Source organism: Canis lupus, chromosome 5 (genome assembly GCF_003254725.2).
Source record: "Canis lupus dingo isolate Sandy chromosome 5, ASM325472v2, whole genome shotgun sequence".
NCBI lineage: Eukaryota > Metazoa > Chordata > Mammalia > Carnivora > Canidae > Canis > Canis lupus.
Window position 1 is genome coordinate 15,070,603 of NC_064247.1, and position 20,071 is coordinate 15,090,673.

General features: G+C 49.2%; 3 protein-coding genes across 5 annotated transcripts in view; 2 read left to right on the forward strand and 1 right to left on the reverse strand.

Moving 5' to 3' along the window:
* Positions 1–4,109, reverse strand: LOC112671529 (trehalase-like). 2 transcript variants are annotated; one of them, XM_049109910.1, is made up of 6 exons: positions 3,208–4,109; positions 1,864–1,964; positions 1,660–1,752; positions 1,440–1,556; positions 1,209–1,331; positions 1–138 (listed from the first exon to the last, which is right to left on the reverse strand). In XM_049109910.1, the coding sequence occupies exons 1-6, from the start codon at positions 3,562–3,564 to the stop codon at positions 87–89; spliced, it is 843 nt and encodes a 280-aa protein (XP_048965867.1). In that variant the 5' UTR covers positions 3,565–4,109; the 3' UTR covers positions 1–86. The 2 variants fall into 2 exon arrangements, with proteins under 2 accessions (XP_048965867.1, XP_025321581.3); XM_025465796.3 differs by lacking the exon at positions 1–138 and having other exon boundaries at positions 179–1,331.
* On the forward strand, positions 4,086–5,958 carry LOC112671015 (trehalase-like). The gene is made up of 5 exons (XM_049109716.1): positions 4,086–4,454; positions 4,824–4,936; positions 5,188–5,241; positions 5,480–5,733; positions 5,934–5,958. Exons 1-5 carry the CDS (start codon positions 4,325–4,327, stop codon positions 5,956–5,958), a joined length of 576 nt encoding a protein of 191 aa, XP_048965673.1. The 5' UTR covers positions 4,086–4,324.
* The window catches only part of TREH (trehalase), a 25,937-nt gene continuing 11,409 nt past the window's right edge, over positions 5,544–20,071 (forward strand). The window contains exons 1-2 of one of the 2 annotated variants that reach the window (XM_049109909.1): positions 5,544–5,671; positions 12,170–12,308. In XM_049109909.1, coding sequence (XP_048965866.1) covers positions 12,238–12,308 — 71 coding nt within the window. In that variant the 5' untranslated portion in view covers positions 5,544–5,671; positions 12,170–12,237. Of the gene's footprint in view, positions 5,672–12,169; positions 12,309–12,784; positions 13,016–20,071 lie in introns of those variants that run through there. The other variant, XM_025465330.3, reaches the window with a different exon arrangement.

Sequence of the window (20,071 nt, forward strand, 5' to 3'; positions counted from 1 at the left end):
AGAGAGAGAGGCAGAGACACGGGCAGAGGGAGAAGCAGGCTCTATGCAGGGAGCCTGATGCGGGACACGATCCCAGAACTCCAGGATCACGCCCTGGGCCAAAGGCAGGTGCTAAATTGCTGAGCCACCCAAGGATCCCTAAATAAATTAAATAAATAAATATGTAAAACATCTCTCATGGACATTTGCAAATATTGCTAACCCCACTGCTCACAGGGCATCTGAATTTTGCTGCCACCTTGTCTGTGGTTGCGGAATCCCTGGCTGGACAGGGTGGTGCCCAGGAGTCTGAGTGTGGTGGGAGCCCCTGACCCTGTGCCCTGTTCCCACAGAGAGCGGAAGTCCCAGTGGTTGAGGTGAGAACGTGAGGCTGCCCTGGGTGGGCAGAGGCAGCCACAGGCAGCTGCAACAGACTAGTGCCTGGCCCCGATGCACCCTTATCGCTGTTTCTGCAAAAATTGCTGCCATGTGCAGAAATATAGAAACGTGCAAAGTCTGAGAGCCAGTGCTCAGGAGTCATCCCCAACCCTCCCATGGAGGCAAACGGCCCTAGTGACTCAGCCCCAGCCCAACCATGCACATCTTTCAGGCAACTCAGGGTTAAAGAGACAGAGAGAGAGAGAGAGAGAGAGGCGTTTTTGATGCACAGATGGCTGTGGTTTGAGCAGGCGAGCAGCGGGAGGGGTCTCGAGGCTCCTTGTCTCCTCTAAGCCTTGGCCCGCAGGTGGGTCTCGCCTTGGGAGGACCAGGGGGTGCTGCCGGCTGGTGGCCAAGCTGCAAAGCCGCAAAGCCCCCACAGTGGTCTTCCTGGTCTGCTGTTCTCCCGGTCCTCACTGTGCCAGCACCCCCCTCTTGCCAGAACAGAGCTCTCCCACCGCTGCCGTCCCCACAGGCCCCAGCCCCCAGTCCTGGTGTCTCTGTCCTCTGGGGCCTCTCCTGCCCCAGGGATGGCCGAGGACAGGAGGGCCGCAGCCACTGCCTCGCCAATACCTCGGGACAAGTTTCTTCAGCAGCCTTCCTGTGTCCTTATGCAGCCTCGCTGGGGAGCAGGGAGCCAGGAGACCTGTGCCAGCATGGGGCCACCCTGCCCCCAGGGCTTCCATGGGCACCCACCTCCTCAGCATCAGCCTCCGAGAGCCGGGGTCCGTCCCTGGCCCTCAAACCAGGTGAACAGCAGGAGCCTGAGAGGCTGGCAGGCAGCTCCTTACCTGGGTCCCCCATAAGGGACGGCGTAGTGATTCAGGACGTAGCTCTTCCCCCCCGAGCTCACAGAGACGATCCTGTTCTGCGTCCAGAAGTCCAATTCCAAGGCCAGGGTCCCGATGCTGTCCCTGGGACAGGAGCCAGGCCCCACCTCAGCCCAGGCCCGCGCCCTGAGGCCCGCCCTGGGAGGTCCTGGGGAGGGGGCGTGCGGGGCGGCGGGGGGACGGGGCGCCCACCGGAGGAAGGCCGTGTCGTTGGTGTGGCTCACGTAGCGGTCCATCATGAGGGTCAGGAGCGGGGGCTGGCTCCGCTGCAGGTAGTACACGCGGGCCCCGTTCGGGACGTGGCCGTAGCTGCCAACAAGGGGGCCTGCTGGGTGCCTCTGCCCCGCGGCCGAGGCCAAGGCCCACCCACGGGCTCCTCTGCCCCAGCCTTGGGGTGCCCGCCCCCTCTTACATTCGCACCAGCTCCAGGAAGTTCTGCAGCATGCCCTTCACCGTCCCGGGCATCTCGGAGAGGAGCAGCCCTTCCATCACCCAGTAGGAGTCCCTGGGGAAAGGGACAGCTCAGCCACCCCTGCACCCCCGGGCCAGTCAGGGTGCCCCCCCTGCTCAGGACGGCCTCCTGCCCTGGGCTCCCCCTGCAGCCCTGGCCCCTCACCAGTAGTAGAATTCGGTGAAGCGCCCCCCAGGCACGATGAAGGGGTGTGCTGCGTAGATGAGAGAGAACTGCTCCGGGTGGCTGAGGACCTCGGGCTTCACCTGCGGTCAGGGGAGAGGGCACAGGGCCCCCGCGGCCCCCACGGTGTCGAGGCTGGAGGAGGCCGGGCCGTGGAGGCCCTGGCAGCTCTGGGCTCTGGAGCCAGGCAGCCGGGGCATGGGTGCTGGCTCTAGGACGGGTCAGCTGTGTGGCTTTGGCCAAGGCCTGAGGCCCTGGGAGCCTGGTCTGCTCGGCCCCCCATGCTGGCCTCTGGGGTCCCTGCTAACTCAGCCTGGCACTGGCAGGTGCTCACCAAGCAGTGGCTATCATTAGGACCAGGAAGGGGGGACCGTGTCCTCCACTGCCCTTCCCTATCTCTGCTGCCACCGCCAAACCAGGCCCCAGAGACCCAAGGCTCCCACGCTCCATCTGAGGTGTTGAGTGTGAAAAAAAATTTTTTTAAAGATTTTATTTATTTATTCATTCATTCATGAGAGGCAGACAGAGACATAGGCAGAAGGAGAGGCAGGCTCCCGGTGTGGAACCCAGGCAAGACCCAATCCCAGGACCCCAGGATCATGACCCGAGCCAAACACAGATGCTCAACCACTAGAGCCACCCAGGCGCCCCTGGAGTATGAAAATTAAAGAAAGGACTCAGGAGGCCAGCAGGTGAAACTCTCCACCCTAACACTCCTTTTCAATTGCAGACCTCAACTCACAGGTGGATACGGCCTTATGATCCCAGCAAGAGGGGAAGGTTTCTTCTGTCCCAGCAACAGCCCAGCCAGTGAGAGACAGCCACGACTGAGCCAATGAAAAGCTACCACACTCAGAACTCCCAGTTTCCTCCAATAGGCTTTTTATTTATAACAACATTCTCAGCATCCCTCTTTCCTCCATACAAGAGCCCGATTCTCCTGTGTTGTGCTAAGTTGCTCATGGTTTTCATGTAGCTTACTCATCCCAGATCACAGATGTTTGCTATTCCTAAATTAACCCATTTTTGCTGGTGAAATAATCGGCAGTTTTATTTATTTGTAAGGTTATTTTTTAAAAGATTTTATTTATTTATTCATGAGAGAGAGAGAGAGAGAGAGAGAGAGAGAGAGAGAGAGGCAGAGATACAGGCAGAGGGAGAAGCAAGCTCCATGCAGGGAGCCTGGCATGGGACTCCATCCCAGGTCTCCAGGATCACACCCTGGGCTGAAGATGGTGCTAAACTGCTGAGCCACCCGGGCTGCCCAGTAAGGTTATTTTTAACAGGAGGAAACCCCACGCCTTTTCCCCGGGGAACCAGACATACCTGATTGTGGCCTTGGGAGAACAACTGTAGGACCAGGATGTGGGGCTTGCTGGGTGCCTCTGCCAGGTATTTTCTCTGTTCGTTGCCTCTTGGTTCTGTACCAGTGAGTGTGGTTTCAGTGAGAGAGGGGTCGGCTCTGTTATTTGGGGGCGGGGGTAGTAGAACAGAGCCTGGGTTTGTTCCTGTGGGGCTGGGTAAGGAGGAGCCCAGAGCACCACTCTGTGCCACAGGTGTCACGGCCCTGGGGCTGGCCAGGAGGACAGATGCTGTACAGCCTTGGGCACACCACTGCCCTCTCTGAGCCTCAGACAAAGAGAAAGAGTCTAACAGACTGTGCTGACCACAGGCCACAATCATCAGTGGCAACTATTCCTGAGCAGGGGCGTGGTCTGACTAGCTCAGGGAAGGAAGAGCCCAGCTGAGGAGGAAATAATTAGGCATGAAAGGTAGCGGGTAGCCAGGAGGTGGCAAGACAATTTAGGTTGGCCTGGGGAGAGGTTGGTGAGGATTTCAGGGAAGAGGTGAAGAGTTAGAAGTAGACTTTGTTCTTTTATCCCCCTGCCGCCGGCCATCCCAAATTTCTTTCTAGAGAGCTGCCTTAGGGTACGAGGGTTGGGACCTTCTATCTAAACCTAGTTTCACCCCCAGAATACGCCTCCAAAGCCATGAATCACTGAAATTTGCAGAAATTGCGCTGGGCTGTTTTGAAGGCCATTCTATGAAATGAGGAGAAAGGTCCCTGATTTGACTATGACCTTGAACATGGAAGGACGTAGGACTTGACCCATTCAGACACACCTCGTTCTGGGACAGCTGCTTCTCTGTTCTGGGTGTCACGGACAAGGCTCTGAAATATCTGAGGTGAGGGGGGCAGCAGGGCGGGCTGGTACACTGTGGGCAGGACCACCTGCTCTCTCCCTGACTCTGAGCTAGTGACCTCTGGCAAGGGGCAGCCACCCCCTCCTGCTCCACCCCTCGGTCTGAGCCTGCGGGTCCCACTGGAGCCACCAGGGGGCAGCTGCGAGCCAAGAGAAAAGCCCAAGAAGGGGGACACCTGGCTTTAGGGGCGCCCAGCCAGCCTCTTGGCTCCTCATCCAGACCCCATCCAGTCATAGGAATGTCCGGAACCTTTCAGGACAGCCAGATCTTGACCTACCAGTACGGGATCCCGACCTCTCTCCAGAACACAGGCCAGCAGTGGGACTTCCCCAATGCCTGGGCCCCCCTGCAGGACCTGGTCATCAGAGGTAGGGAGGCAGGGATGGGGCATAACCCAGGGCCTTACCCCTTGCACCTTGCTGACCCCTTGGGTCAGCCTCCCGGTGCTGGGGAGGTGTGAACAAAAGCCATGGGGGCCTTTCTCTGGCTCTTCTGTTCTCTGGTTTCCCGCCCAGCAGACATTTGTGTCCACCCTCACCTGTCAGGGGAACCAGCCCTCCTTTCTCCCTCCAAACTTGGGCCCTGGGTGAGGAACACATTGGCTTTTCACGGGGTTCACAATGAAGGTCTTAGGACCTGGGCCTCTCTCTCTCCTTGGGGAGAGTAAGGCTCAGGCCTCAGCTGGCCCTGGGATGAGGACTCAGGAGATTCAGGGTCCTGCCTGGGGTGGGGTCCAGGTCTGGCCAAGTCTCCCTCACCTCAGGCCCAGGAAGTAGCTTTCCAGCTGGCTCAGAACTGGGTCCGAACCAACTTTGAGGTCTACTCCAGAGATTCGGCCATGTATGAGAAGGTGAGCTGCTCCTGAGCCCAGAACCTCCTGGGGCTCCTCCCCCTGGGGAGCAGGGGAGGGCGGGGATCGCCAGGCTTTGCAAAGCCCAGGGACAGTGGTGACGCCCGGTGGTCATTCTCAGGCACTGCAGGGGCGGGAGCTGCAGGCCAGAGCTCCTTCTCCCAAAGAGGCTCACATGTGTTGCTCCCCCTGGAGGGCTGGGATGGGGAGCCTGGGGGCCTTGCCGACCTTACAGCCTGTCCTGTTCTCAGTATGACATCAGCAATGGTGGTCAGCCAGGTGGTGGAGGGGAGTACGAGGTTCAGGTGAGTGGCCGACACCCTACAGGGAACTACGGGGCTGGTTGTCCCCACAGCAGGCCATGACTCCCCCCCACCCCCCGCCCCCCCACCGCCATCTGGGCCTCTGATTCCTCCCATTATGTGGGTCCACTGGGAGGAGGCCAACTGGAGCTCCTTTGTACCCCTGGGGCTAGGCAGTTCCAGGGCGTGTGGGTGGGGATCTCACAGCCTCTGAAGGACCCCACTGGTCCTGTCTCTACAGGAGGGCTTTGGCTGGACCAATGGAGTGGTCCTGATGCTCCTGGAGCGCTATGGTGACCGGCTGAGCTCCGGCAGCCAGACAAGTTTTCCTGCAGCTCCACTGCCTTACAGCTGCCCTTCTGCTCAGCCTCCTGCTCGGCCTCCTGCCACAGTGATGGGCCTCCTTGCCCCGTGGGCCTCATTAAACTTCTGTGTGAGTACCTACCTTCTCCTGCCTCTTCATCCTCCATCCTCCACCCCCAGCCAGTCCTGGGAGTGGGATCAGGGGAAGGACCCAGAAGTCACGGGTTGGACCTGTTTCCCTCCTAGAACATTAATAAGGAGGAAATCCTGTTCTGTGGGGACACAGCCCCATACCCCATGCAACCTGGCTTCCCAAATATGTACTCCAAATGCTTTATTGTTCTGTTGAGATGCTTACAAATACTGAAAGTCACCCAGCCCTGGTTTCCCAGCTGCAATGGACCCCAAGTGCTGTGAAGGAGGGCAAGGAGATAGGATCAGAAAAAGTATTAAATACTGTCTCCCTGAACTATCCTTTCAAAAGAGTCCAAATTTGAATGCATTAATCTAGATCATTTTATAACCCTGGGCACTTTTGAAAACAATACAGGAATACTGGCCTTTATTTTATCAGCTTTGTTGCTCAGAGAGGAAGAGAGCCCTGCTAAGACCACAGTCACCCCAGAGTGACAGTGTGTGTAAAAGTTGACAGAATTGAAGGGAGTAATATTTCTATGTTAAGAGTTGGAGCCTTAGGGCAGCCCGGGTGGCTCAGCGCTTTAGCACTGCCTTCACGCCCAGGGCAAGTTTCTACAAAAGATCTTAAATCAATAACCTGTCTTCATATGTTGAGGAATTACAGGAAAGCAAACTAAACCCAAAGCTAGCAGAAGAGAGTAAATGAAAAGTGGGCATAGAGAAATAATATAGAGAATAGAAAATCAGAGAGAAAATTGGGGTACCTGGGTGGCTCAGTAGGTTAAGAATCTGCCTTCAGCTCAGAACATGATCCCAGAGTGCAGAGTAAAGCAAGTGGTTCTCTATAAAAATAAAAATAAAATAAAATAAAATAAAATAAAAAACATGATCCCAGCATCCTAAGATGGAGACTTACATGGGCTTCTTTATAGCTACTGAAAAAAATTTGACAAAGACTAAAAGAAGATACAAATAACTAAAATCAGAAATGAAAATGGAGGCAGCCTGGGTGGCTCAGCAGTTTAGGGCCGCCTTTGGCCCAGGGTGTAATCCTAGAGACCCAAGATCAAGTCCCACATCGGGCTCCCTGCATGCTTCTCCTTCTGCCTGTGTCTCTGCCTCTCTCTCTGTTTCTCATGAATAAATAAATAAAATCTTTAAAAAGAATAAAATGGAGATACTATTATGACTTTACAAAATAAAACTGAACATTGTATGCCAACAAATTGGATAACCACTACAAAATGGTCAGGTTCCTAGAAACCCACAAATTACCCAAACTGATGCATGAAGAAATAGAAAATTTCAATGGATTTATAACAAGTAAAGAGATTGTAATAAACAACCACCCAACAATGAAACCTCCCCGTGATGGTTAAATTTCTGTATCTACTTGACTAGATGGAGGTACCACAATATTTAGTCAAAAATTATTCTAGATATTTCTATGAAGGCATTTTTTAGATGAGATTAAATCAGGAGACTTTTGAGTAAATTAGCCTGGTCAACCTTAATAAAAATAGCCAATTCATTTATAGGAAAATGCATTGATTTGGAAATAGAGGAATTGCAATTCAGGGCATGCAAACCATAGACAAGTTCAGACAACAAAGGAAAGGAGTGTTATTTTATAGAGGAAAGAAAGATGTTGGGAGGGGCTGTTTGGAATGAAACTCCATTGTGGCAATAGTTGCAAATGAAACTCCATTCCAAACAGAGCAGAAATTCAGGGTTGTAGGGACTTTTCATTGACTGAGTTGTGGTGGTTCTCGTTGGCTGGTTTGTTGCTGGGCAAAGAGAGAACTTTTTCTCCTGCTGAGATATGTAAAGTTAGCTTTGAATGGTGGTACCTCTGTGAGCATGCCCCTTTCAGGACTTCCTTGCTGTATCTTTGGGTTTTTTTGTTTGTTTTTTTGTTTAAAATATTTTATTTATTTGTGAGACACAGAGAGAAAGAGAAGCAGAGACATAGGCAGAGGGAAAAGCAGGCTCCATGTAGGGAGAGCAACATAGGACCCAATCCCAGGACTCCAGGATCACGACCCAAGCCAAAGGCAGACGCTTAACAATTTAGCCACCCAGGTGCCCCATCCTGACTGTATTTTGAATGAGATTTTCCGTTCTTATTTCATACCCTCCATATTGTGAGTAGACCTCATCTGATCAGTTGAAGGCCTTAATAGAAGGCCTTAAACACTTACGTCCCCAGAAGAAGAGGGAATTCTGTCAAGAGACTGCCTTTAGACTTCTCCAGGTATCCAACCTGCTGATCTATCTTACAGATTTTGGACTTGCCAACCTCCACAATCATATAAGCAAAAAATTTAAAGCTAAATCTCATTCTTTCTCTCCACATGCACATATATTCTCTAGTTTCTGTTTCTCTGGAAAATCCTAATATAGTCCAAGACCAACATCTTCCTTGGCTAACTCTACCACACACCTAAAGAAAACTTAATGCCAACCCTTCTCAAACTTCCAAAATAGAAGAGGAGGACACACTTCCTAACTCCTCCTATGAGACCAGCAACACTTGAGTCTTGTGCTGTATAAAGATACCACAAGAAAATTACAGCCCAATATTTTATACATATAATGCAAAAATCCTCAACAAAATACTAGCAAACCAGATCCAACAGCATATTAAAAGGATTACACACTGTGCAAGTGAGATTTTTCCAAGAATGCAAGGATGGTTCAACATAAGAAAACCAATGTAATGCACTGCATTAACAGAACAAAGGAAAAAAACCCAACATAATTATTGATGCAGAAAAGGCATTTGACAAACCCAACACCCTCCTATGATTTAAAAAAAAATTCTAAAAATGAGGAATAGAAGGGAAGTTCTTCAGAGCAATATAGGGAATTTATGAAAAACTCACATGTACTATTACACTCACTGGCAAAAGACTGAGAGCTTTTCTTTAAAATCAGGAGTGAGATAAGGATGTCTATCTACTTTCACCTCTGCTATTCAGCTAGCCAAAGGAACAAGACAAGAAAAGTGTTCAAATGGAAAAGAAGAATATATCTATTCACAGGTGACATGATTCTATATATAGAAAATCCCAAAGGATCCACAGGAAAGCAGCTGAGTCTGGTAAACAGATTCAGTAAAGCTGAAGATAGAAGATTAATACTCAAAAATCAGTTGCATTTCTATACACCTGCCAAGAACAACCTGAAAAGGAAATTTAAGAAGCCATCCCATATGCAATAACATTTAAAAAGTAAAATACCTAGACTAAACTTATGCAAGGAGATAAAAGACTTCTACACTGAATAATGCAAAAGTCACAGAAGGACATGAATTGTATGATTCCACTTCCATGAAATATCTAGAATACATAAATTCATAGTCACAGGAGATAGAATAGTGGTTTCCAGGGGACCTGGGGAGAGAGAACTGAGGACTTACTGCTCAATGGTTATAGAATGTATCTTTGGGGGATGCCTGGATGGCTCAATTGTTTAGCATCTGCCTTTGGCTCAGGGCATGATCCCAGGGTCCTGGGACCGAATCCTGCATCAGGTTCCCCACAGGGAGCCTGCTTCTCCCTCTGCCTGTGTCTCTGCCTCTCTCTGTGTGTCTCTCATGAATAAATAAATAAAATCTCTTAAAAAAAAAAAAGAATACATCTTTGGGATGATAAAAAAGTTTTGATGGAGTGCCTGGATGCTGCAGTAGGTTAAGCATCTGACTCTTGGTTTTGGCTCAGATTGTGATCTCAGAAAATAAATAAGTCTTTTTTTTAATTGAAAATAGTGGCAATAGTTGCAAAATACTTTAAATAAAATGTAAATTGAATTCTGCACTTTAAAATGGTTGAAATGCCAGATTTTATGTAGTATCTATTTAACCATAAGAAAAATATTTTTAAGGAGCACCTGGGTGGCTCAATTGGTTGGGCATCTGCTTTCAGTTCAGGTTGTGATCCCAGGGACCTGGGATTGGCCCTGTGTTGGGCCCCTGCTCAGCAGGGAGCCTACTTCTCTCTCTCCCTCTGCTATGCGCCCCCCCGCCTTGTGCTCTCTGGCTCTCTCTCTGTGTCAGATAAATAAATTTTAAAAATTTTAAATATTTTTTAAAAGGAAGGAAGGATGCTTATGGATTAGAAGAACAAATATTGTTAAAATGTCTGTACTACCCAGAGAAATCTACACATTCAATGCAATCCCTATCAAAATACCATCAACATTTTTCACAGAGCTGGAACAAATAATCCTAAAATTTGTATGGAACCAGAAAAGACCTCTAAATAGCCAGAGGAATGTTGAAAAAGAAAACCAGGGCACCTGAGTGGCTTAGTCGGTTAAGTGTCTGCCTTTGGTCCTGGGATGAAGCTTCATATCCCTGCTCCCTGCTCCCTGCTCAGTGAAGAGCCTACTTCTCCCTCTCCTTCTGCATGTCTTTCCCTCTGCTTGTGCTCTCTCTGTGTGTCAAATAAATAAATAAATCTTAAAAAAGAAAAGAAAACCAAAACTGGAGGCCTCACAATTCTGGACTTCAAGCTGTATTACAAAGCTGTAATTATTAAAACGGTGTGGTACTAACACAGAAACAGATACATAGATCAATGGAACAGAATAAAGAACCCAGATATGGACCCTCAACTCTGTGGTCAACTAATCTTCGACAAAGCAAGGAAGAACATCCATGGAAAAAAGACAGTCTCTTCCACAAATGTTGTTGGGAATTGGACAGCCACATGCAGAAGAACAAAATTAGACCACTTTTTTACACCAGACACAAAAATAAACTCAAAATGGATGAAAGAGCTAAATGCGAGACACAGGAATCCACCAAAATCCTAGAGGAGAACACAGGCAGTAACCTCTTTGACCTCAGCCACAGCAACTTCTTGCTAGACACATCTCCAAAGGCAAGGAAAACAAAAGCAAAAATGAACTATTGGGACCTCATTAAGACAAAAAGCTTTTGCACAGCAAAGGAAACAGTTGACAAAATCAAAAGACAACCTACAGAATAAGAGCAGATATTTGCAAATGCCCTATCAGATTAAAGGCCTAGTATCCAAGATCTATAAAGAGCCTATCAAACTCAACACCCAAAAAACAATCTGATCAAGAAATGGGTGGAAGACACGAACAGATATTTCTCCAAAGAAGACATACACACAGCTAACAGACACATGAAAAAATGTTCAACATCACTTGGCATCAGGGAAATACGGATCAAATCACAATGAGATACCACCTCACACCAGTCAGCATGGCTAAAATGAACAAGTCAGGAGAGGAGACAACAGGTAGTGACAAGGATGCGAGGAAAGGGTTCACTGTCTTAGGCTGTTGGTGGGAATGCAAGCTGGTGTAGCCACTCTGGGAAACAGTATGGAGGTTCCTCAAAAAGTTAAAAATAGAGCTACTCTACGACCCAGTAAATGTATTACTAGGTATTTACCCAAAGGATACATAGTGATTTGAAGGGGCACCTGCACCCCAGTTTATAGCCAATGTCCACAAGAGCCAAACTATGGAAAGAGCCCAGATGTTTGTTGACAGATGAATGGATAAAGAAGACTTATATATAGATATAGATAGATAGATAGATTAGATAGATATAGATATATACACAAAATGGAATACTATATATACACACACACACACACACACACACACAATGGAATACTACTCAGCCATCAAAAAAAATGAAATCTTAGCCCGGGTGGCTCAGTGGTTTAGCACCACCTTCAGCCTAGGGCCTGATCCTGGAGACCTGGGATCGAGTCCCATGTCAGGCTCCTTGCATGGAGCCTGCTTCTCCCTCTGCCTGTGTCTCTGCCCCTCTCTGTGTGTGTGTGTGTGTGTGTGTGTGTGTGTGTATGTGTGAGAGACAGATAGATAAAATCTTTAAAAAAAAATGAAATTTTACCATTTGCAAAAACATGGTTGGAACTAGAGGATATGTGCTAAGCAAAATAAGTCAGAAAAAGATAATGAAATGATTTCACTCATGTGGAATTTAAGAAACAAAACAGGATCATAGGGGGAGAGAGAGAAAAATAAAATATGAAATCAGAGACAAACCATAAAAGACTCTCAATCATAGGAAACAAACTGAGGGTAGCTGGAGCGGGGGGAGGGGGTGGCTGGGTGATGGACATAAGGCACGTGATGGATGAGCACTGGGTGTTATACAAGATGGATGAATCACTGACCTCTACCTCAAACTAATAATGCACTATATATTAATTGAATTTAAATTTAAAAAATAATATATATAAAGAAAAACAAAGGAAGGAAGTATGTAGCATCTGGAGGCAGAGATGGCTTCCCAGGAGGTGGGCAAACTAACAGGACAGAGGTGGGGAGGGACGGGCCATCTTGTCTGTGGCAGACAAGGCACCACAACCGACACCCTAGACTACAAGCCTGAGTCCTAAGGAAAGGTCACATGGTCACTGATCTCAGACGGTGACCGGCTTATAGCGCACACCTTACCGTGCACACTTCCTCCCCGCAGCCCTGTGTCATCTCAGGCCTGAGCCATCCGTCCTCCAGCACAAGCACCGAGCACCGCTGAGCCTCCTCATGGGCCCCTGCCTCACGTTGCACCTGGGACAGAATCTGGAGCCACTGTATCTGAAACATGAAAGGAAAAGGTAATTCTCTGCAGTGGTGATCTTGGGGCCAGCGGAGCAACTGGCATCTGGTCCCAGATGTGTGACCTAATTATGCCCCTGACACTCATGTGCCTGGAGCCCCACAGCAACCCCACCATGTGACTCAGGGAAGGGCCCATACAGTGGCACCTGCCAAGACTAAAAAGACATGGGAAAGGGGATCCCTGGGTGGCACAGCAGTTTGGCGGCTGCCTTTGGCCCAGGGCGTGATCCTGGAGACCCGGGATCAAATCCCACGTCGGGCTCCAGGTGCATGGAGCCTGCTTCTCCCTCTGCCTATGTCTCTGCCTCTCTCTCTCTCTCTCTCTCTCTCTGTGACTATCATAAATTTAAAAAAAAAAAAAAAAGACATGGGAGGAAAAGTACAAGGTTAGGGGGCAGGGGTTGGCCTCTGTGACCTGAGCGCAGGAGTGCAAGCCGCTGTGCACTGTGCGTAGACCTGGCCTGGCGTAGACCTGGCATCCGGCCCCTCTGGCGGCCACGCCTCAAACGTGGACTTTGGCTGCCTTGAGTAGGCAGGTGAATCAGGCTGCACCCCAGCAAGCAAGAGGTATCAGGGCTTACTCCACGGCCACGGCCACGGCCACAGCCACAGCCACCACCATGCATAGGAAGTCCTGGGAACTGGGCCTGCTGCTTCTGTTGGGGCTGGGGTCCCAGGGCGCCCTGCCCCCACCCTGTGACAGGTAGGAATGGAGAAGTCAGAGGGAGGGGGCAGGCAGGAAGGCCAGGGCCAGGAGATTGAGATGAGCTCTCCAGCACTGGAGGTCAGCTCTTGGGAGAGAAGGGGAGGGAAGGAAATTAGCTTTCCTTGTGTGGCAGGCTCTGTGCTGGACACCAGGCACCAGACCTCCAGCGCTCGGGAAAGAGCGGGCTGCTGGCTGGCCAGTGTCCTCCCTCCCTCCGCCCCTCGCTCTAGCCTCCTCCTCAAACTCTGCAGGGCTCTCCTCTTAGGAAACTTTCTGCCAGTTTTCTGGCTTCTCCAGCCTGTAGGTGAGAGGCAGTATAAGGGCCTGAAAAGCGCTCCTGAGTTTCACCTCTAGGACCAAGAGCAAGCCAAACCTCTTTCAGAGCCATAGTTCCCATCTCCAAATGAGACAGATAAATGACCCTGTCCTGCCTCCGAGGCTTACAGGGCATCATCCCTTTCTCACTTAAATGGATTTCTTGAGCTCTCTTGGGCTGCAGGAGCGAACAAGAGAAATGAGGTCCCTATCTTCGTGGGCCTTACATAACTGGTAAGGAAAGTCCTGATAGAAGCATACCCAAAAGTAAAAGGAAGTGAGGGAGCTGCTCGGGGTGAGCAGAGGGTGTTTCAGAGAGGACTGCAAGGGAGGGCGTGTGTGTGGAGGAGACGTTTGAGCAGAACTGTGGAGGCAACCGTCTCTGTGCACATCTGGAAGACAGTCCAGGCAGGGAAACTGCAATGCAACGGCTCTGAGGTCATTATTCAAGGGAGGCCTCCATGGCTGGGACAAAGGTAGGAGCAGGCTAGGCAAGAGAGAAGGACCAGGGCTGGGGCGCCGGTGGTAGGACCAGAAAGGTGAGAAGGGGTTCAGTATGGGATATATTTTGAAGGTGGAGCTGATAGGACTTGCTGATGGTTGTGGAATATAAAGGGGAAAGGATTACCTGGAGTGATTCATAGATTTGGTTCTGAGCAATTGTAATAAGGATTTTCAGAGAGGCTGTGTGATCAAGAGTTTTGTCAAGCATGAGGTTAGTTGCCAAAAGTATAGAAAAACTGTGTCTGGGGTCTGTAAGACCACTGCAGCTCCAGTGACTTAGTACTCCCCAGATAGTTACATCCATGGTGACGTTTATTCCAGTGAAGGATAGTGGTTAAAATCAGGAATGGTAAAAGGCTCAGAGGGCAGAGTCCAGGAGGGAAGAAACACAAGTTCCATTCATCTGTATGATTAATTTAATTTTCTTTCTTTTTTTAAAAAAGATTTTATTTATTTATTTTTGAGAGAGAGAGAGAGAGAGAGGCAGAGACACAGGCAGAGGGAGAAGCAGGCTCCCTGTGGCAAGCCTGATATGGGACTCGATCCCAGGACCCTGGGATCACAACCTGAGCCGAAGGCAGATGCTCAACCACTGAGCCACCTGGGTATCCCTAATTTTTTCAGCAACGTATGTGACAATATGCATGAAAGATGGTCAACCAGGAAGCTTACCTGAACCTCACACTCAGGGTTTTCACTGGGACTCAGTGACAGAGGCGTGGAGCATCTGTATGCCCTATCTTACCTAGTCTCTAGGTCTTCAAGTCAGAGTGATATTGGGTGGCCCTCAATCCCTACCATACATCACATTAGTAGCATAAAATATCTGGCATGGCCGAAGGCCCCAGATAAAGCTTTGTCTGGCAGGGCTCCAGCAGATTAGTGCTTATCGCTCAGGAGCTGGGCCCACACCAGACTCTCTCTGAAATGTGTAGGGTTGGAACACAGCAGGCCCACTAAGTCAATCCTTTATGGCACAAGTTACTTGTTGTATAATGAAGCATTTTGTCTGGTTTTCATCCTGGGCTCCTGGGACATAATCTCTAAGCTCTTGGAATTTCCCAAGTGATAGGTTTTGGGTATCCGTGGTGGCACTGATAGTTTATATTAATGGGGTGACTCGTGGGAGCCCCTACATGATCATGCTGATAGGATGTCTCAGGATGGGCATGGCCATACCAGAAAGACTGTGTGAGTAGAGGATTGATGCCTTGGGCCACAGGATGCCAACCCGACCTCCTGACTTCTGGGGCAGAGGGAGCTGAAGACAGCTCAGTCACATGGCCAGTGATTCAACCAACCGTGTGAATGAGACCCCAGTACCAAAACTCTTCACACCAAAACTCAGGGGAGCATCCTGTTTGGTGAGCACTTTGACATACCACGAAGGTGATGTATCCTGATTCTTTGGGAAGAAGATAGGGAAACTTTGCATTCGGGACTGTCCCAGACCTCCTCCTATGTGTGTCTTTGGCTGGTCCTCATTTGTATCCTCATAATAAGCTATAATCGTAAGTATAGTGCTTTCCTGGGTTCTGGGAGTCTGCACATTATTGAACCTGATGGGTTGATTGCAACCTCCAAATTTGTAGCCAGTTGGTCAGAAATGGGCGTAGCTTGGGGACCAGGGAACTGGCAGTGCTAGCTGGAGTGAGGCCTGTCTTGTTGTGGACTGTGCCCATGGCCTGAGCTAATTGGTACCAAGATTGGATTGTAGTATTGCAGATGATGTCAGCAAATGTGTGATTTGCTAGAATGACCTTGATTGGCTGGAACATGTGGCTCAGGGAAAGCAAGATGAAAGAACAATGGATGAGCATGCTTTGGTTCCTGGATGGCTGTAGGGTCGCCCACGGTTTGGAACAGCAGCTATGTTGTGATCGGTTCCTGGAGGTGAAAGTTATCAATGGAATTTGGAGATGACGGGTCCAACTCCCAGAGTGTTGGCTCACTAGGCGCTTAAGAAAATGAAAAATAAAAAATAAATAAATAAATAAATAAATAAAAAAGGAAAATGAAAAATAATAAGAAAAAATTTAAAAATGCAATCCCTGGGTTATTATTATCCTATAATAGCAAACATGGAAGCGAGAGATGGGCCAAGCTTCTACTCTGGCCAGTCCAAACCTCAGCCTCTCATCTCAGGGCCCCTGCCTAAGGAATGTGAGGGGGAGGATCCCACTTCTGGCTGGCCTGAGGTGCAGCCACAGCCTCAGAGCTGTTTGCAAAGGCGAAAAAATGAATCTAAAACAACAATAATGAAGCAAGCTAGACTGATTTCCAAGAGAACAGAATAGACGGGGAGGGAGCCAATGGACTCATCCCAGCAGGGTGGAATCTTTAAATAGTTACTGAGAAATGGGGTGAATAAAGCAGCTGTGGGTAGAAATGTTAATGCAGCACTTCTTCGAAATTGAGTGGACCAATGGGAGCCCTGGAGGCCCCCAAGATGCAAGGGACCTAAACAAATCTGTTTTAATCACCCTACTTTGAAGGAAATAGGAAAAAAACTTTGCAAGGCAAAGATGATAATGAGAAATCTGACCTCCCACCTCCTGAGGCAAAGGCCCTGCAATTTAATCAAAATTAAGATTGATGAAAAGGTGAGGGTCCCCTAGCTTTGTCTCCTGCTGGGGAGGCAAAGTGTTACACATATGAGCAGGCAAAATGGTCAGAGGGTAGAGAAGATTCTGGACTCTGTGCCCTGGGGTCTCATGCACTATATACCAAAAGCACCAGTGAAGCCCTGAAAGGGGCTACAGTCAGACTGAAAGGACATAAAAATGCAAGAGTTGGTGGGATTAAGGTGACTCTTGGGATGGAAATCGGAATGTTTAGACAGACTATATGTCAAGGGGTTGTTTCTCCTTCTGCTGAATGCTTTTGAGGAGTGGCTATCACGTCTGGCCTGGGATGGCACCTACCCTTCCTAGTACTGTAAAACCCAAACTGTCATGGTTAAGAACACCAGGGTCAAAGGGACTGAGGTGAAAGCTTATTTGGTGTTTGAACACTTTTCACGTGAAGTGATTGCCTCTGTTTTGCTGGATGCGTTACAGGGGCGGATGTTGTGTCGAGAGAGGAATGTTTCCAGTCTCTAGTATTATAAAACAAAAGGCATGTAAATCTACCCATCATGCTATTGCTTCTTGTATGGATAGGACATTCCAACCAGCACCAGTAAGATTGCCTGAGGTCACCCAGATCACATCCTTCTATGGAGCCTATAGGGCACCTTGGGGCCCCTCCCAGCACGCCTGCCAGACTTTGGACTAGAAAAATGTCCATTTAAGAGGCAATTACTAGCTTGTTATCAGGCACTAATTGAGACTGCCCCTCTGAAGGACAGATAATTTTTTTTTTTAAGATTTTATTTATTTGGGGCAGCCCAGGTGGCTCAGCGGTTTAGCACTGACTTCGGCCCAGGGTGTGGTCCTGGAGACCCGGGATCAAGTCCCATGTCAGGCTCCCTGCATGGAGCCTGCTTCTCCCTTTGCCTATGTCTCTGCCTCTCTCTCTCCCTGTCTCTCATGAATAAATAAATAAAAGCTTTTTTTAAAAAAGGATTTTATTTATTTGACAGAGAGCAAGTGAGAGAGCACAAGCAGAGGAGCAGCAGAGGGAAAGGGAGAAGCAGACTCCCTGCTGAGCAGGGAGCCCCATGTGGGACTCCATCTCAGGACCCTGGGATTATAACCTGAGTCAGAGGCAGATGCCCAACCAACTGAGCCACTCAGGCGCCCCAACATAAGATAATCTTAAAGCCAGAAACACCCACAGTATCTTGGGTGATGTTGGAGAAACGATATATGCCTGGAAGAGTTCCATAATGCAGGGGACATGGTCTATGCAGGGGCATGCTGCTGGGGGAACGTAGAACTAACCCCATACTTTTCCTCTAGAACTGACTTTGGAACCAAGTGAGGAGCGCTGGATTCTACTGCCACTTGGATAGTGCCCTATAAACAGCTCTTGGTTCATGGATAGTCCTTCTTCTTCTTCTTTTTTTTTTCATTTGTTCATGAGAGACAGAGAGAGAAAGAGGCAGAGACACAGGCAGAGGGAGAAGCAGGTTCCTTGCAGGGAGTCCGATGTGGGACTTGATCCCAGGACCCCGGAATCACGCCCTGGGCTGAAGGCGGCACTAAACCACTGAGCCACCAGGCATCCCTGGATGGTCCTTCCAAGGTGAACAGACAGCACAGGAAGCCTGCCACCCTGACCAAAGATGATAAAACCAGGGGCGCCTGGGTAGCTCAGTTGGTTAAGCATCCAACTCTTGATTTTGGCTGAGGTCATGATCTCAGGGTCATGAGATCCAGCTCCATGTCGGGCTCTATGCTGAGTGTGGAGTCTGTTTCTTCCTTTCCCTCCGTTCATTTGCTCTTTATCTCTCTCAAATAAATAATTAAGATCTTTAAAAAAAAAAAAACAGATCAGCTTGGTGGGCTGAACTGCATGTGTACTATTTGTCACTGTGCTTCTACCTACTTTTAGTGGCCACCATCCTGGCCATATGGTGAGGTGGAAGGGCCATGGAAAGTGGTCCACAGCAACAATGCCTGTGCGTGGCACCGGCCTATGGAAGTCCCTGGAAATTTAAGGGGTTTGTTAAAATAGAACACATTGATGCCTATGAGAAGGACCCCCTTCTCAGACTGGAAAATAATTAGGGCCAGCAAGTGGGAATCCCTGTGTGTTCACATGAGGTGGCCACTCATATTCACAAACCAATGAGACATCGAGAGGTTACAGCCATGCAGAGGTGGGCTGAATCTGGATATTCAGCACTTGCCACCTCTGAGGCACAAAATGCCAATAAGAGCTGTCCTGTCAACAAAGGAGATGGGCTACAGGGCAGATTCCCTGGTGAGGCTGGCCAGTGAGATTGATGCTGGCAGGAACAGACACTCAGTGTCAGGTGTAGCAGTACATGCCCAAAATACCATAAAAGGACCAGATCAGAAAATATGGCGCCAATTTGGACACTGAGTTACATTTTCCAGACCAGGGAATACTTTCATCCTCTGATTAATGGTACAATAGAAAGCTGGAATAGACCATTTTTTAAAAAGATTTTATTTATTTATTCATTAGAGACACACAGAGGCAGAGACATAGGCAGAGGGAGAAGCAGGCTCCTTGCCAGGAGCCTGATGTGGGACTCGATCCCCAGCCCCGGAATCACTCCCTAAGACGAAGGCAGATGCTCAACCGCGGAGCCACCCAGACATCCCTGGAATGGACAAATAAAACACTGGTTGTCTGAAGCGGGGAGATGCAGGCATGAAGGGCTGGCTGGCACAACCTCACAGGTGTGTGGGGGGGTCCCACTGGATAGATTCCTCTGCTTTTCTGGGGGAATCTAGGCGAGAAGAGGTAGACAGGAGGCTGGTATGGCCATGAAATTCTTCCCACATGGGAGGAAGACAATGATATGACCATTATTTTCTCTCTCCCCCATGTCACTTCAACCTTCTTTTTTCTACCTGATGCAGAAGGGCCAGGCCCAAGGCAGCAGCTACATGTGTCAGAAGCAGGGATGGTTCCTAGGTAAGAAAATGTAACTCTACCCTTAAACTGCTATGTCCGGATTCCTAAGGTCCTGATGCAGAGCGTTGCGCCTTCACCCCATCTGGCTAAATGGGAGCGTCACTGGAAGCGGCTGTATTTGGGCCTCACTCAGGCCTATGGGTAGGAAGTAAACCCATGTGACACCATGTGAGTGGGAGGGGACCATGGGGGGGCACCTGCCAGACTAGCACTGATGCCCACAATCTGGGCCAGCAGCCGGACCCAATGTCCTTTCCAAAGGTAGAAAAGTTTGGATATAAATGAAAAGAAGGAGAAACAGTAGCTGAAGGTAAAGAAATGAGTAGTGGAGGAAATCCACTGTTACAGTAACACTTTAAAAAGAGGCTCAGGGATCCCTGGGTGGCGCAGCGGTTTGGCGCCTGCCTTTGGCCCAGGGCGCGATCCTGGAGACCCGGGATCGAATCCCACGTCGGGCTCCCGGTGCATGGAGCCTGCTTCTCCCTCTGCCTGTGTCTCTGCCTCTCTCTCTCTGTATGACTATCATAAATAAACAAAAATAAATTTAAAAAATAAAAAAATAAAAAAAAAAATAAAAAGAGGCTCAGAGCAAGAAGTGATGCGGCCTCATGGTTCAGCTACACCTGACGCCTGAAAGGGTGAATACACGTATTGCCGAGACCACTCCTGCTTTGGAACTTG